The sequence below is a fragment of the Protomyces lactucae-debilis genome (assembly GCF_002105105.1).
Source record: "Protomyces lactucae-debilis strain 12-1054 chromosome Unknown BCR37scaffold_7, whole genome shotgun sequence".
NCBI classification, from domain to species: domain Eukaryota; kingdom Fungi; phylum Ascomycota; class Taphrinomycetes; order Taphrinales; family Protomycetaceae; genus Protomyces; species Protomyces lactucae-debilis.
This window is the reverse complement of record NW_024467999.1, coordinates 398,353-413,389: the sequence shown is the minus strand read 5'-3', so window position 1 is coordinate 413,389 and position 15,037 is coordinate 398,353. Positions and strand designations below refer to the sequence as shown.

The following is a 15,037-nucleotide window of genomic DNA, read 5'->3' as shown; positions in this document are numbered from 1 at the left end:
CGAAACAGAAGAAAGTCAGACGCAAACACTCTCACATCCACACAGGCAGAGCAGAGGCAGCAGGCCCCTACAAGGAGGAGACACAGCGGGGGCAAGCAGCGGATCTAACCGTGCTTCTCTCCCTAGACTGCCAAGGAACAGAAAGACAGAGCGATCGTACCTAAGTGTGTCTTTGAAAGCGGAGAAAAAGACAAGGCAGAGAGAACCCACCACTGAAGCACGGTCCATAAGGACACATTCTCTCCTCTCTCTCAATTGTCTTGACTCTAAGAATCCCTCTCCCGTTTCTCGCCGCGTTTTCCAATCCCTTAAAAGACTTTGACTGTATTGCCTTGCCTAGGCAGCACGACGGTGTTGCGCGGTCCTAAGGAATGGACGCGGTCCACTACATAAACTGGGCGCCCGGTGACGGAGGTCATACGGCGGTTGCTGGTCATGATCATGATGGACAAGGTCAAGCGATAGCAGCGCAGCATCACCCGCAACAGCAGCAGCAACAGCAAGATGTCTTTGATACACACAACTGGCAGCCATACAACAACGCCGGATCGCAACACTTCTACGATAATCCCCAGGAACAAGCTGAGAGCACCTTCTATGGCGGTGATGGACAGTTAGAAGGCGTGTACCCGCAACAGCATACATCCTACCACCCGCAATTCGCCGTAGAACCGACATTGCAGCAACATCATGACGGTACCGGGCAAACAGAGTACGCCTCCTACGATCCACGACATCAGCAGCAGCAGCAACAGTCGTATCAGGTGCAGCATGATGGGTATGGTGTAGAGTATGGTCAACAACCAGTCTTGCCAATGCAGTATTCACATCCATACGGACAAACACCACCCATGCCCATGCAGCAGCAGCAGCTCGATCCATCCTTGCACGCCTCACAGGACTACGCACACTACGAGTCACATCCACGACTACAAAGCACTGGCGGTGCACAGTATGAAGTCCACTATGAGCCGCCAGGTGGTGGGTACAGACCACAAGCACAACAATGGCAACCCACCCTCGAGCAACGACAGCAAGTCCAAAAAGCACAACAAATGCGTCTGCAGAGTATCGATCCAGGTGCCATTCAAGCGCAAGGAACCACAGCCGTGGTTGGGCAAAACAAGCCATACGTCTTGATCAAGTCGAAAGGTGCGAAAACACAAGTGAAACCCACGTCGCCGCCACGTCCAACCGTAAGCTTGCTTATCCCAAATCAATACAGTCATACTAACAATACAGGATCCATTGGGTGCGCTTCGTCATGATGTATCGCAATGCCTAAGTGAATACAATACCTCGCGTGATCCAAAAGCATGTGCAGCAACACTTTTAAGCCTCATGACGACCTGTGATCAACCTGCCGACCCAGCTGCTTCTACGACGGCAGCAACTGCGTCGCCAGACCCTTCTAAACCAGCTGCTAGTACAAGCATGGAACATTTCAACAGACAATTTGTACTACTCAGCACGATGATTGTCTCGTTACGCCCATCCATGGTACAAGAACTCTCTGAGCATGTTTCGATTCGTGCACGATTACGCGGTTGGCTCGTCAAGGCACAACGAGAGAATCATATCCCCGTGTTACAAGGCATTGCTCAAGTTCTAGCAAGTCTTGATTTAGATGCTGCGAAATTGGCGCATGTCAAGCTTGGTAAACCCATTATGATTGTTGCTCGAAAGACAACAGATCCGCTTGTGAAGCAGGTGTTGGGGAAAATGGTTGGATTGGCGGAACAGAGTCTTGTATTGCAAGCCAAGCTTGAGGCGGAAGGTACGAAAGCGCCGGCATTGGTTGATGATGTAAAGCCAAAGAAGTCTGCGGCTGCTTCAAAGGCACCAAAACTAGAAGTGCCAGGTAAAGTCGGGCCTGTCAAAAAGGTAGCTGCATCACTACCCAAGAAGGCTGAAGTCAAAAAGGTCGAGTTGAAGAAGCCAGAAGCTAAAATCAATACCAGCTTCTTCAAGAAGGATAAGGAAGCAGCACCTACAAAGGAGGAAAAAGGTACAGAGTTGACCAAAAATAGCGTCCTCAGTGCACTCGCCGGTATGAAGGCTCGCAAGAAATCTGATGTTGCCCCTGTCGAAGCAGCTCCAGCGAAACCACAAGTCAAAATCTCAACGCTGGTCGAGGGACTTAAGAGAACTTTGCCAAGCTCAACCACACCACCGCCAGAATCCACAGAACCCGTACAAAAGCGGCGTAAGTTGAAGCGTGTTCGGTGGCGACCGGATGATGAATTGGAGCAAGTCAAAATTTTCGAAAAAGAAGAGCCGGAGTACCCTGAAGAACCTGCTGGTGAGCATGGCAGTGCACGGGATCTCGACCGTAAGGAAGGTGCCTTTATGCATGCAGGTCTTGCCTTTGATCGTGATGAAGACTTTTTGGCTTGGGAAGAACCACCTCTGATTGCCTTTACACAACGCGAACTCGCTGCAGATCTAGCGAGGCGAGGTCCGAAACGGGCTGGTACGTTGATTCCTCATTCAAAGGAAGCACAAATACAAGAAGAGCGCGAACGTGGTGTCTTCCTCACAATTTACACAGACATCAACGAGATCCCACCGTCTCCCGCTGAGCCCAACGCAGCGACTGATGAAGGGAAGGAGAATAATCCACCAAAAATGATTCCCTTGCCCACAGAGTTACGTCAAGATCCTCGTAATAGACAGGTCTTGGGTTCACTCGCATTACCTGGACCCAATGCAACACCACCTGCTGCGAACACCCCAGCGATAGCGCCCACATCCATTGTCGCAGAACCCTCTGTAGCCACCAATGCATTTTCAGCACCGGTCGCTGCAGCCTCGCCAGACATCACACAGCTGCTTGCGATGCTTGCCAATCAGCAAAAATCAACTGCGTCGCCCGTCCCACAAGCTGCATCGGTTGCACCAACACCACCGTTACCGCAACCACCTTTGCCTATGGGTATGCCTATGATGCCTGGAGGCTTTGATCCGTTTGCTATGGGAATGCCTGGGATGCCTGGATTTCCTGGGATGCCTCCAATGCCTGGATTGCCACACATGCCTCAACAACCGCAAACGCCCTTTCAACAACCACCGCATCGACAAGAGCAACCTCCACAGCAGTATGGCAAGGAGAAAGCTGCTCGAGGTGCATCGGGTGAAGGATTGCAAGATGTACGGCCGTGGGTCAAGTACAATACGGGCGGTAAGTATCGAGAGGTATGCAAGTTTTGGCCTATTGGACAGTGCCGCAAGGACGAGCAGTGTGGCTATTTGCATGTACGTGAATAGTAAGCAATGTAGACAAACAAAGCATTTTATCACGATGCAAAGGAACAGTGGGAGATGGATGAGGATGAGACACGCTAGCTAGCTCCACGGCAACTTCGCTGGATACAACTGCGCATCAAGTGACGTCGCTGCCTTGGATGGGCAAAATTCCAAGAGTGGCTTCAGAAGCGGATTGCTCAACTCGTAACCATGCCGCCGACGTGCAGGATTTCTATGCTTCTTCTTCTGCGTGAGCTCCGGGTCGTGACACGCATATAAATCACGCTCGAATTGTGGTCTGGCTTTATCAACGTTGTCTTGTGATTGCATCGACAGGGTTGTTTTGTCAATTGGATGACCGGTCAATGCTGCAACTGCAGGATCATCCTGGTCCAACCCGACATAGACGAATGCAGTCTCGGGATACTTGAGCGCCGCGCGATGCAGATTGTGGAAGCGATCTGCCTTGAATTGATACCCTACGACTGATACTTTGGTTGGGTACCGGCCAGTCACCTCGTAAAAGCGACAGAGACTGAATAGAAGATTATCGAATGAATCGCGAGCAAAGTTCTCCGTCGTTGCGCGAAATTGGAGTGAACTTGCTTCAGTGGAAAAGACTTGTCCCGGCTCGGTCGCAGGGACACCAGCGACTTTACCCTCTGACATGAGTAAATCGAGTAATTGCGCATACGACTGTGCCTCAGTGCGACTCCCTGCACCTGCTCGCGTCTCACCACCGGAGAAGACAAGGAGGGCAGACGCATCTTGTGCGAGTAGCTCTGCACCACGAACAATGTGTGCTGCGAATAAAGCAGTTTGTCCATGCTGATAGGGTTCAAGGATCCAGTCCTTGTCTTGCAGATAACTCTGTCCGCCAAGCCAAATGGCATGACCAGCCAGCACAATGAGATGGGTGACTCCTGCGAGTTGGTCGGAGATCTCGACGCCCTCGTAGATGGGACTCAGGGGCTGTAGTGTTGAAGCAGTGCTATGGTTGGATGTGCGATGCACTGCATGGTTCCAGTAGCGGAAGAAGAGGAAGAGAGCTAATATAGAGCTAGTAATGACAGCGACGCGGTTGCGCAATCGTGAGCTAGCAAACCAGCCTGATTGAGGACGATTCCGCTCAAGATCGAGCGTTGTGAAGGGAAGCGAAATAGTAGGATTCGACATGGCCACGTCGACTCATGTAGCGGATATCCTCAGCACACAATTGTAGCTAGATGAGGGTGCCTGGCATTCGCTTGATTGTACTGCACTCGTCGCGTGTATATGATCCAGGGTTAGGCGATCTCGACGACATATCTTGCAGCAGCGTCTCTTTGATCAGACCGCCTGTCACGACCACCCACGCTAGCTTGCTCAAATCGCTCGTGAACTGCTCTCGCTCACGAGCCTAAAGTTGGAATTGCATTCAAAATGCCAGGATAGGCCTTTTGAGCTGTATAGCTTCAGCATTGAGCACAAGCCGATGTATTGAGCTTGGACTCCCACATGGAGATTCCGTGAATCGGAAAAGCCTTTTGTGTTTGCTGGCGCTACTTAGGATGCAGAGTGCCCTTGATGCTTTTGCAACGTCACGATATATTTTGCAATCATGCCAGCATTGATGAAGACCGCTGCTCCTCTGGATTCTACGTGTCAAGACTTAAAACCTGCAATGACGGTCAGTGTGCGCGAGTGTTCGCTGCAACCTAGCGTTCGCCGTGCTACAGTCAATGATGCATTTATCCTGCACGAACACTGTGCTAGGCTGGCTCGCTATCACAACGCTGAAGAGGATTTCCACTTATCCCTTTCAGCATTACGCACCGCCCTAACAAAAGGTCCGTGCTATGCTCTTCTTGCGCTGGATGAAGAAGGCAGACCGGCGGGGAGTGCGATCTACAGCAGCACCTTTTCTACATGGTCTGGCAAGAGTAACCTCTTCTTGGAACATCTCTTCGTCGATCCTGCATTCAGAGGCCAGGGACACGGCAAGACACTGCTTGCTCAGTTGAGGAGACTGGCTGGGACTGGGCGAATTGAATGGAGTGTGCAGGCGAGCAACGTCAAGAGTATACAATTTTATGAGTCGGCTGGTGCACACGTACACGACGGATGGCTTGAGATGCGTATGGAAGGAGCTCAGTGAGGTGATATACGACTCTATATTTATGTGACTGTTATTCCTGTCTCCTACAAAGCCAGTCTCGCTACATTTGATGAGCTGCATGCTGCTCAGACATACTGCTCGACAGGCAAGAACCTGTCTTAGGCCTCTACGACCGAGAAGGCATGCAAGCTCATTCGCTGGCACCTTTGCCAATCTCCCCACGGCCCCGAAAGTCCTCGCGTATGCCTTGATTGGCGCGGGTGGCGTGGGCTTGAGTCTTGGTGTGTATCATTACTACAAGCTGCCTGCATCGCCGTACCCTGACACAGTGACGGAGCATCTCCGCAAGGCACTTTATTATGAAGGCGCCGGTGCAGATGCCAAGCAAGCTGTTCAGCACTATCTCGATGCATTAGAAGAAGCTACAAAATTAGGTCTTGACCAGACGTCAGATAAGATGACTGGTCTCAAGATCAAGATTGCTGGAGTTTATGAACAAGCTGGTCGCTTGGACTCTGCTATTCGTGTCTATTCTGGCCTCCTGGGTGAGCTGAAGGCTCCTTTGCGAATGCAGCTACAGGAAGAGGATCGCTTGAGATTGCTGAAGCGAGCAATTGGTACATCTGTCAAGATTGGCGAGCTCGCTGCGCAAGTACCAGGATACAAGGAGAAGGCTGAGCCAGCTTTGAGTTGGGCACTGGAGACTGCACTCAAGGAAACAACCACCAAACAGAATGGCGACTACAACTGGCTTGGGCCTGATGAAATGTCGAGTTTGTTTGAGCGTGTTGGACATTACTATTATGCCGAGGGACGGCATCAACTTGCTTTGCCTCTATTTCTGAAGGCCCTCGAAGCACATGGTGAGACACCAACCTGTCGTACAGTGATGCTCATGAATAATGTCGCTTCATCGCTTTCATCGCAAAGTGGCCAAGTCCCTGTCCAAGAGAATGCCAGGCTATGGGCTCAACGAGCACGAGAGTTGAAGGTCAAAGGTCAGTCTGCCGAAGAGCAAGCTGAATGTGACTACGGCAAGCAAATGGCTTTGTTCAATCTCGGTCGTATTGCTGAAGTCTTGAATCAGCCTGATGAGGCGAGAGCACGCTATACAGAGGTTGCGCGGCAGTCTAGGACTCTCGCACATCCTGATGCGAGAGAACTGTCCAGGGAAGCGTTGATTGCTCTCAAACGTATGCCATAGAGAAATGTGACTGTGTAGTTTAATCTTCTCTGCGAACGATCTGACGTGCTTGCATCTGCGACGAGATTATCGACTCGATAACAGAGTAGCATCTTGGCCGCTTGATGGCAGAGCTTAAGCACTTTGATGGACAACCGGAGAACCCATTTGCTGCGATTGTCGAAGACCAAAAGATTGCACGCTTCGACCACTACACGCTTGAATCAGGTGTCACGCTACATGATGTTCCCGTCGCGTACAAGACATGGGGGAAGCTGAACGCACAAGCAAACAATTGTCTTGTCATTTGTCATGCATTCACTGGATCTGCGGATGCTCAGGATTGGTGGGGACCGCTGTTTGGCCCTGGCAAGGCGTTTGATGCCTCACGCTTTTTTATCTTTTGTGCAAATAGTCTCGGTTCACCGTATGGCAGTGCTTCTGCATGTACAATGAATCCTGCTACAGGACTGGCGTATGGACCAGAGTTCCCATTAGTCACCGTTCGTGATGATGTGGCGATACATCGACAAATACTAGATGCCCTGGGTGTCAAGCAAATTGCGATTGTGGTGGGCGGATCCATGGGCGGCATGCTGGTCCTTGAATGGGCGTTCTATGGTCCTGAGTTTGTCAAGACACTCGTGCCTGTTGCTACGAGTGCTCATGCAAGTGCGTGGAATATCTCTTGGGGTGAGACGCAACGGCAGAGCATATACTGCGACCCAAAGTATGAAGATGGATATTATCCGTACGAGGATCCGCCTGTTGCTGGACTCGGAGCTGCGCGCATGTCTGCTCTCTTGACATATCGCTCCAGAAACTCATTCGAGTCGCGCTTCGGGAGGAAACCCATGGCGAAGCCCTCCAGCCAGCCGTATCCAGATGCCTCTCCAGATGACGCGCATTGGGTCGCACACAACGAAGGACACTCCAAAAGACTACCGAAACGGCCTGCAGTGCGTTCTGGTTCCATCTCATCCAGTAGGCCACCCTCACCAGGCTCACGGTCATCAAGCTTTGATGCCGGCAGCGGCAATAACAGTCTGGCTGCTAGTCTCAATGCATTGGGTGCACCACGCGTTGTGGCGACGCAGTTTTCTGCGCAGTCGTATCTTCGCTATCAAGCACAAAAGTTTGTCAAGCGGTTCGATGCGAATTGTTATATCAGCATCACACGGAAGCTGGATACGCATGATGTGTCACGGGACAGGGCCGGGTCTGTAGCAGAAGCACTCGGTATGCTCTCACAACCTGCGCTAGTCATTGGCATTGAATCAGATGGACTGTTCACTTTCGGTGAGCAAGAGGAGATTGCACGATACATGCCGAATGCCAGACTAGATCGGATCGAGTCGCCTGAGGGACATGATGGGTTCTTGTTGGAGTTTGGGCAGATGAATGACAAGGTCGTGCGGTTCCAGCGCGAGTTTCTGCGGGACATTATGGAGCAGCAGAGTGAGGGAAGCGCACAGGAAGAGACGGTGGATGTGCGGCCTAGCAAGTTTGGGGAAGTGGATGACATTACGGAGTGGTAGATTATAGTCTACTAGTTGTACAGTTACTACTACTTCCACTTCTACTACTTCTACTACACCACTCTCCATCTGATGCCGCACGTGAATCCTCATAGAAAAGACTTCACGGAGCACAGGCCGACAAAGCTCCAACTAACCATCCCCTCTGTGCAGTACTCGCTCAATCTGCATCCCGACGCGCACCATCAACGACAGGAGGACTGTATGCTCTTGTGCCATCCAAACAGAGGAGTTCATCACGCCCACAATCAAGCCTATATAGCCTGTTCTTGAAACCAACCCTGCCATCTCCATCATGTCTGGCATGATCAACATTCGCCGCGATGTCCAGGACTCCTTCTATCGCTACAAGATGCCCAAAATTCAGTCCAAGATTGAAGGCAAAGGCAATGGCATCAAGACTGTCGTCCCAAACATGTCCGATATCGCCAAAGCGCTTGCGCGGCCTCCCTTGTACACCACAAAGTACTTTGGGTTTGAGCTCGGTGCTCAAGTCATCTGTAACGCAGAGGTAGATCGTTACATCGTCAATGGCGCACACGATGCCGGTAAGCTGCAAGACACATTGGATGGATTCATCGATAAGTTTGTCCTGTGCCGTGCTTGCAAGAACCCGGAAACGGAGCTCGTTATTTCCAAGACGGGAGACATCAATCGGGATTGCAAAGCGTGTGGCAAGATCACACCGGTGGACTTGCGTCACAAACTCGCCAATGTCATTATGAAGAATCCACCGGAGAAGAAGAAGAAGAGCAAGAAGGGCAAGAAGGAGAAGGATGCATCGGACGAAGGTGAAGCGGAGGAAGAAATGCTTGCCGCTGACAGTGATGATGAGCTGACACGGTCTATCCAGATGGCTGCTGCTTCCTTGCCAACCAACAATGCCGATGTCAAGGATGAAGAGTGGACGGTCGATACTTCCGACGCTGCCGTCAAGGCTCGTGTCGCAGATTTAGCTGGTGTGGAGAAGCTGACACTTGACGATGATGACGAGGAAGAAGCTGGTGAGACCAGCTACGATGTCCTTGGCAGCTGGATCGAAGAGGAAAAGACGCCCTCTGACGTTGACATCTTCAAGAAGGCCCAAGAGCTTGGCATTGAGGCTAAACATCGCACTCTTGCAGTCATCGTTCAATGCGTCTTTGACGAGAACATTCTCAAGCAAATTCCAAAGTACGCCGCTCTCTTGACAAAGATGAACACCTCTGAGAAGCACGAAAAGGCCCTCCTTGGAGGTATCGAGCGTGTCATTGGCAAGCAGAACCCAGACTTGCTGTCGGGCACAAGCAAAATTCTCATGACGCTGTATGAGAATGACCTTGTGTCTGAAGAAGTCTTGACCAAGTGGGGTGCCAAGGCCAGCAAGAAGTACGTTGACCGTGATACAAGCAAGAAGATTCGCAAGGCTGCAGAGCCATTCCTCAAGTGGCTGGAAGAGGCCGAGGACGAGTCTGAGGAAGAGAGCGAGTAGTCCTCCAGCCTTTTGCGTTGTTCACAAGTACACATCATCATCTCCTCTCTGTATCTGCTTAAGCCTCTCCTATAGATGCATCGGTTGATGTTGCCGAATTCGCAGCGTGAGATGATGACAGATCCCCATGACGGCATTGCCGATTCATACGTATACTTAAACCTGCACTTCTAGTCTACAACCAAATACCATTAGAAGTAATCGTATTACAAGATGAGCTCCTCCACTAAGCGTGTACGACTGTCTCTGCAGACTGTCCTTGCTGACAACAGTTTGACCCCAAGAACATGCTCTTCCGTTTCCTCGGAGACACAGGCCTCAAGGTCTCTGTGCTCTCTCTGGGCGGCTGGCTCACGTACGGCAGTGACGATGGTGTTGCAGAGGTAGAGCAAACCAGGAAATGCCTCGAAGAGGCATGGAGTCACGGCATCAATTTTTTCGATACTGCTGAAATCTACGCAGAAGGTCAGTCAGAAGTCATCATGGGCCGTGCGCTCAAGGAGGCCAACTTCCACAGGACAGATTATGTCTTGAGTACCAAGTTGCATTTTGGTACAACGAACCAGTTTCCCAACAACCACGGCTTGTCTCGCAAGCACATCATTGAAGGTATGACTGGTTCCCTGGAACGTCTCGGACTCGACTATGTCGATGTTGTGTTTTGCCACCGAGCAGATTTCTGGTGCACACCTATGGAAGAGACGGTGCGTGCCATGAACTACCTCATTGAGCAAGGCAAGACCTTCTACTGGGGAACCAGTGAATGGAGTGCCTTTGAGATTGAACATGCCCAGCATGTCGCTACTAGACTGGGTTTGATTGGTCCCATTGCTGAGCAGTGTCAGCACTCGATGATGGTGCGTGACCGTCCCGAGGCTGAGTATGCACCGCTGTACAAGCTTTACAAGTACGGTACAACTGTCTGGTCGCCTTTGTTCCAGGGGATCCTGACTGGCAAGTACAATGACGGCATCCCGGCTGACTCTCGCTATGGCAAGATTTCGAAATCCTCAGCAGACAAGTTTGAAAAGGAAGAGACAAAGGCACAGATTGAAAAGGTGCGCAAATTGACCCCAATCGCAGAGAAGCTTGGTGGAACTATGGGCAACTTGGCACTTGCCTGGCTCATCAAGAATCCAAACATGTCTACTGCTATTTTGGGTGCTACCAAGCCAGAGCAAATCACTGAGAATGTTAAGGCATTGGAGATGCTGCCAAAGTTGACCCAAGAGATCATGGATGAGGTGGAAGCCATTTTGGATAACGCTCCCAAGATGCCATCTACGATGCCTGCCTCGCGTGACAAGATGACGATGAACGAGACACTGGAGAAGCTTAAGCTTTAAAGTCAAAGTGGTTAGTATTCCTGGCTAAATATATTTCAGATGGTTACTTGGTACAATCGTGACGTCGTCGTTCTCTTCATGACTTGAACCACACAAGCTGCTGCTATGAGTGTAGAAATAGCAAGAAAGACAATCTCTGCTCACTGGCTTCCGCATAAGCGATGTCAATTCGAAGGTTACTACTCCAAGTTCCGCCTTGAGAGCGGCAATCATCTTGCCCTCATTGTCTGCTCTGTCCATGGTGCGCCTCAGCGCGCGCATATGGTGTCTATGACCTATGTTCTCTCCTCCGCTAATGTTGCTGCAACTGCAAGAAAGCTAAACATACAAGAAAAAGAGGTACAGCGTTCTTGGCAGCGCGAAGTGTGGGCCAAGGAAAATGTATATCGTGCGAGCCCTTCAAAGACTGCATTCACAATTGATGTGCTGGCCGCAGATTCGACTGCAGAGCCACATGGCGTAGTGAAGTACGATGAAGAAGGTATGCATTATGATTTACATGCACTCCCGGACACACGCGAGGGCCTTTCTGGCTTTCAGCTCAAGTGCACAAGTAAGCCTGATACGCGCGATCCTTATATTCAGGGAGATGAGCAGAGTACACCTGCGGGCGTGTTCGCAAATTTGCCATTACCTATTCAGTGGCATGTTCAAGCATTATCTCAGGACTGTATGGTCAGTTTATCCTTGGAGACTCCAGAAGGCAGGGCAGATCCTATTCTCGACGAGCTTGATAAAGAAGGTATGGCAACCATGCATCAAGAAAAGAATTGGGCAGCTTCTTTTCCAGATGGCTATCTATGGGTACAGTCGTGGAGTGAAAAGGGAAAGCCTGGCGATGGTCTGTGCTTTGCTGGTGGTGAAGCAATGCTTGGCATTCAAGCCTATCTGTTGACTTATCGTCCCTCTCCAGAAGGACTTGCTGCAGCGAGAAGCACAAGGAAGGATGCTAACAAAGCATTCACCTTCCGTCCTCCATTCAGCATGTCAGTCTTTGGGTGGTCACCGTTCCTGTCAGTCAAGCGCAAATGGATATCTCCAAGCAGCAACTCGACGGATCCATCCACCTGCATCCTCGACGTTGCCACATTCCGTCAACGTCTAGTTGTCCATGCAGAAGCAAAGAAGGAGACATTCTTCACGCTATCAGCACCGCTACCTGAAGGTCATCGACCACGATTCTGCACACAATCGTTTGAAGCGACACTCAAAATTGAGGCGTATCGACGTACTTTACCCTGGCATGCATGGACGCTCGTCAGCAGTGAAGAGCGAGGTGATTCAAGTTTAGAATTCGGCGGAGACTATTTTCCTGAAGCCGGACAACAGCAGTGGTGAATGCGGTGGAAGCACATGAAGGATCGTAAATGTACATACATGCCTACCAGGCAAGCAGGACTTCTTTGGGAGCGTACTGCCGCAGCTAGTAGCGATCACCCAGATTACCCGCAAGACTCATGAGGAAGGAGACGATACTCAAGCCTGCAGTTGTCCAAGCAAGCCGTTCAGCTCGTGTCAGCGCAGCATCAACCACTTCGCCATTCAGTTCCCCAACAGGAGTCGCTTGTCCCTTTTCCAAATCAATCTCCGTTGTTCTCCGTCCGAGACCATGCAGTACTTTCGTCTTGACTTGATCCAACAATGCATCAAGCGCCAATGTCTGCCCAGCCAAAACGCGTAGAATCTTGCCAGTTCCCAGAAAACTTGTTGCTGCAGCGATAAGACTTGAGCCAGCGACGTAGTTCAAATACGGGTGCCGTCCTTTTTGCGATGACGCTGCATAAGCGATCCAGACAAGTGTCGATAGAGAAACGCTAGCACCTGCAAGGAGATGAATGCGGTGGAGGGGGTTGAGCGCATCCCGCGCAATCTGTTCACGTCGAGTTTGGTTGTGTAGTGCTGATAATGTGGTTGCCGCGAGTTGTGTGTGGAACGCAGCAATGGTGCCCAGGCCGAGTGTAGCGATGACCTTGCAGGCGCTGACTGTAGAGAGCTGCATGCCTGTTTGGATACGAGGGTTCGTCCTGGGAGCTGAAGTTTCTCTTTGGTCGCGCGACCCGTTCGTTGCTTCTCAAGACGACCAAGTGGTCCAAGTATTGCTAAGTATTGCTTGAGCTTCGTTGATGAAGAAAGTCGCCATCTAGTAGCAACTTGTACAAGCTCCTCTGCTCATATCTCCTGCATAGACATGGGCGCTCTTGCATCGCCAGCAGACAATCTTGCTTCGCTAGCACTGACACATGTATACTACGACCCAGACTCCTCGTTTGGCCTGCTCTCTGCCTTTCTAGCACTCATCCCACAAGCTCTCCTGGTTGCCTATGCGACGGCTCTTTACTGTCGCAGGGAAGCAGAGATTGCTTGGCTATTCGCCGGACAACTTGCGTGCGAAGCGCTGAATTGGATCTCAAAGCGTGCCATCAAGCAAGACCGTCCTCAACGTGCGTCTTCTTTTGTTGAAAACGAATGAATGACTGCTGATGAAGCTAGATGTGATTGGAATTGGGAAAGGATATGGTATGCCGAGCAGTCATGCGCAGTTCATGGGTTTCTTTTGCGTTTATGCATCGTGCATCCTGCTTCTTCGGCACCGACAGAGACTTGCCACGACTGATATCCAGCGATGGCGAGATTGGATACACGGAATACGTGCAGGGACTGTTGTGTCTGTTAGCTTTGCAGTGTGTCTCAGTCGTATCTATCTCGCCTACCATACCGTTGCACAAGTCTTGGTCGGTGTGGGTATCGGCATGGTCTTTGGCGGTATCTGGTTCATGGTGTATGAGCAACTCAAGCAAGCTGGCGTTGTTCGATGGCTTTGTGAGACACAAGTTGCTGCTGTCTTTCTTGTGCGCGATACGGAGTATGAGACGGAGGTTGAGCAGGAGTGGCAGCGTTGGCGACAAGCAATACAGGCCGAGGTCCATGGCAGGAAGAAGAAGAGGTAGCAATCAGAGTCACATCGTGCACAAGGGTTTAGTATATGCCAGGTTTCTTCATCCACATCACAAGCTTGCTCACCACCTCACTTGAGCATCGCACTGCCACCGATAGGCTCAACATCCAACTCCATCCTCACCTTCTTCGCTACACGATCCTCAACATTCTTCTCCTCCTCGATACGACGCTTCAATAGGGCATCTGCGTCATTGGCGTCAAATGCCAAGGGCTCTTCATCAACACGCTCATTGGCAACCATCACCTCCACATTATCAGGTGCAGCACCTGCTTCAATGCTCCCAGCACCCGTATCCATATTTGGCACAGCAGCTTCGGGTATGGCCATGGAATCCACAACACGCTCAGAATCAGCAATTTCAGCACCAGCAGGAACATTCCCTTGCATGGCATTTTCACTCGCTGTACCGAGTAATGCTGCGTGTGCATCATTGGATGGGATGGCATTGTCCTTTTCTGGGTCAGCAGGTGGAGCAGCAGTCGTCATGGCAACGTGACTTGGGTCCTTCTGGAGGGTAGGAATCTCAACAGGTGTTGTCTCTTCTGGATGATGAATCTGCTCGATGAGCTGTTCAGTCAATGTTTTTTCATCTGTTGCAGCTGCTATTGTAAGAATAAGAAGAAGTGTGATTGCAGGACTTACCTGCTGTGTCATCTGAAGACTTGGCAGGTTGGACGTGCTTGTCGGAGTCTTGCTTGTCCTGGTGGATGTCACTGGATGGCTGTGCGTGTTCCTTGTCAGTTTGAGCTATGATGAATGTCAGTAGTCAGGATTGAGGGTGATGGTGCGGTTGTGTAGCAACGTAAAAACGTTGAGCGTACCTGAATCTTTTTCTCCTGCAGTGGAAGCAGCACTATTTGTGGGCTCTTGAGGAGTAGCTTCCTGCTCAGTCGACAGCTCAGCAGAATTTGTGGTCTTTTCTTGAACAGCATCCTGTTCAGCTGGTGCAGGGTGCTCTTTGAGCAGCTTGATGAGGTCCTTCTTGAGCTTGCCACTGCTTGAGATGCCTCGTTCCTTTGCGAGCTGACGCAGTTCTGTGACTTTGAGTGCGTCGTAGTCTGTCATTTCTTCTTCTTCTCTCTGCCTTCTCGCTACTTGAGTCTCTGCAGATACTAGTCACTAGCTACGATGTCTCTCTCTCTCCAGCTTTTGGATGCGTTGTCTTGGGAAGAGAATGAAGCACGCAGCCATTTCCG

General features: G+C 50.8%; 10 protein-coding genes across 10 annotated transcripts; 8 read left to right on the top strand and 2 right to left on the bottom strand.

Annotated features, from left to right (window-relative positions):
- The first annotated feature begins 5 nt into the window (after nucleotides 1-5).
- BCR37DRAFT_280761 (uncharacterized protein) lies at nucleotides 6-3,306 on the top strand. The gene is made up of 2 exons (XM_040866826.1): nucleotides 6-1,196; nucleotides 1,243-3,306. The coding sequence occupies exons 1-2, from the start codon at nucleotides 372-374 to the stop codon at nucleotides 3,265-3,267; spliced, it is 2,850 nt and encodes a 949-aa protein (XP_040726120.1). The 5' UTR covers nucleotides 6-371; the 3' UTR covers nucleotides 3,268-3,306.
- Nucleotides 2,944-4,743, bottom strand: BCR37DRAFT_378835 (uncharacterized protein). The gene has a single exon (XM_040869133.1). The coding sequence runs from the start codon at nucleotides 4,420-4,422 to the stop codon at nucleotides 3,346-3,348; it is 1,077 nt and encodes a 358-aa protein (XP_040726119.1). The 5' UTR covers nucleotides 4,423-4,743; the 3' UTR covers nucleotides 2,944-3,345.
- Nucleotides 4,744-4,909: 166 nt separating this feature from the next.
- Nucleotides 4,910-5,383, top strand: BCR37DRAFT_346120 (N-acetyltransferase GCN5; the record flags this gene model as incomplete). Its single annotated transcript, XM_040867664.1, has 1 exon — nucleotides 4,910-5,383. One exon carries the CDS (start codon nucleotides 4,910-4,912, stop codon nucleotides 5,381-5,383), a length of 474 nt encoding a protein of 157 aa, XP_040726118.1.
- Nucleotides 5,384-5,462: 79 nt separating this feature from the next.
- On the top strand, nucleotides 5,463-6,548 carry BCR37DRAFT_346196 (uncharacterized protein; the record flags this gene model as incomplete). The annotated part of the gene is made up of 1 exon (XM_040867674.1): nucleotides 5,463-6,548. The coding sequence occupies one exon, from the start codon at nucleotides 5,463-5,465 to the stop codon at nucleotides 6,546-6,548; it is 1,086 nt and encodes a 361-aa protein (XP_040726117.1).
- A 65-nt stretch (nucleotides 6,549-6,613) lies between these two features.
- BCR37DRAFT_378831 (Alpha/Beta hydrolase protein) lies at nucleotides 6,614-8,108 on the top strand. The gene has a single exon (XM_040869132.1). It carries the CDS (start codon nucleotides 6,653-6,655, stop codon nucleotides 8,063-8,065), a length of 1,413 nt encoding a protein of 470 aa, XP_040726116.1. The 5' UTR covers nucleotides 6,614-6,652; the 3' UTR covers nucleotides 8,066-8,108.
- On the top strand, nucleotides 8,107-9,771 carry BCR37DRAFT_280697 (domain found in IF2B/IF5-domain-containing protein). The gene has a single exon (XM_040866822.1). The coding sequence runs from the start codon at nucleotides 8,361-8,363 to the stop codon at nucleotides 9,534-9,536; it is 1,176 nt and encodes a 391-aa protein (XP_040726115.1). The 5' UTR covers nucleotides 8,107-8,360; the 3' UTR covers nucleotides 9,537-9,771.
- On the top strand, nucleotides 9,687-10,952 carry BCR37DRAFT_280766 (putative voltage-gated potassium channel subunit beta). Its single transcript, XM_040866827.1, has 2 exons — nucleotides 9,687-9,770; nucleotides 9,809-10,952. The coding sequence occupies exons 1-2, from the start codon at nucleotides 9,750-9,752 to the stop codon at nucleotides 10,880-10,882; spliced, it is 1,095 nt and encodes a 364-aa protein (XP_040726114.1). The 5' UTR covers nucleotides 9,687-9,749; the 3' UTR covers nucleotides 10,883-10,952.
- Nucleotide 10,953: 1 nt separating this feature from the next.
- BCR37DRAFT_281254 (uncharacterized protein) lies at nucleotides 10,954-12,469 on the top strand. The gene has a single exon (XM_040866832.1). It carries the CDS (start codon nucleotides 10,988-10,990, stop codon nucleotides 12,218-12,220), a length of 1,233 nt encoding a protein of 410 aa, XP_040726113.1. The 5' UTR covers nucleotides 10,954-10,987; the 3' UTR covers nucleotides 12,221-12,469.
- Nucleotides 12,263-13,138, bottom strand: BCR37DRAFT_280694 (uncharacterized protein). Its single transcript, XM_040866821.1, has one exon. The coding sequence runs from the start codon at nucleotides 12,879-12,881 to the stop codon at nucleotides 12,306-12,308; it is 576 nt and encodes a 191-aa protein (XP_040726112.1). The 5' UTR covers nucleotides 12,882-13,138; the 3' UTR covers nucleotides 12,263-12,305.
- BCR37DRAFT_280840 (uncharacterized protein) lies at nucleotides 12,977-13,869 on the top strand. The gene is made up of 2 exons (XM_040866829.1): nucleotides 12,977-13,323; nucleotides 13,373-13,869. Exons 1-2 carry the CDS (start codon nucleotides 13,071-13,073, stop codon nucleotides 13,828-13,830), a joined length of 711 nt encoding a protein of 236 aa, XP_040726111.1. The 5' UTR covers nucleotides 12,977-13,070; the 3' UTR covers nucleotides 13,831-13,869.
- Nucleotides 13,870-15,037: the final 1,168 nt, after the last annotated feature.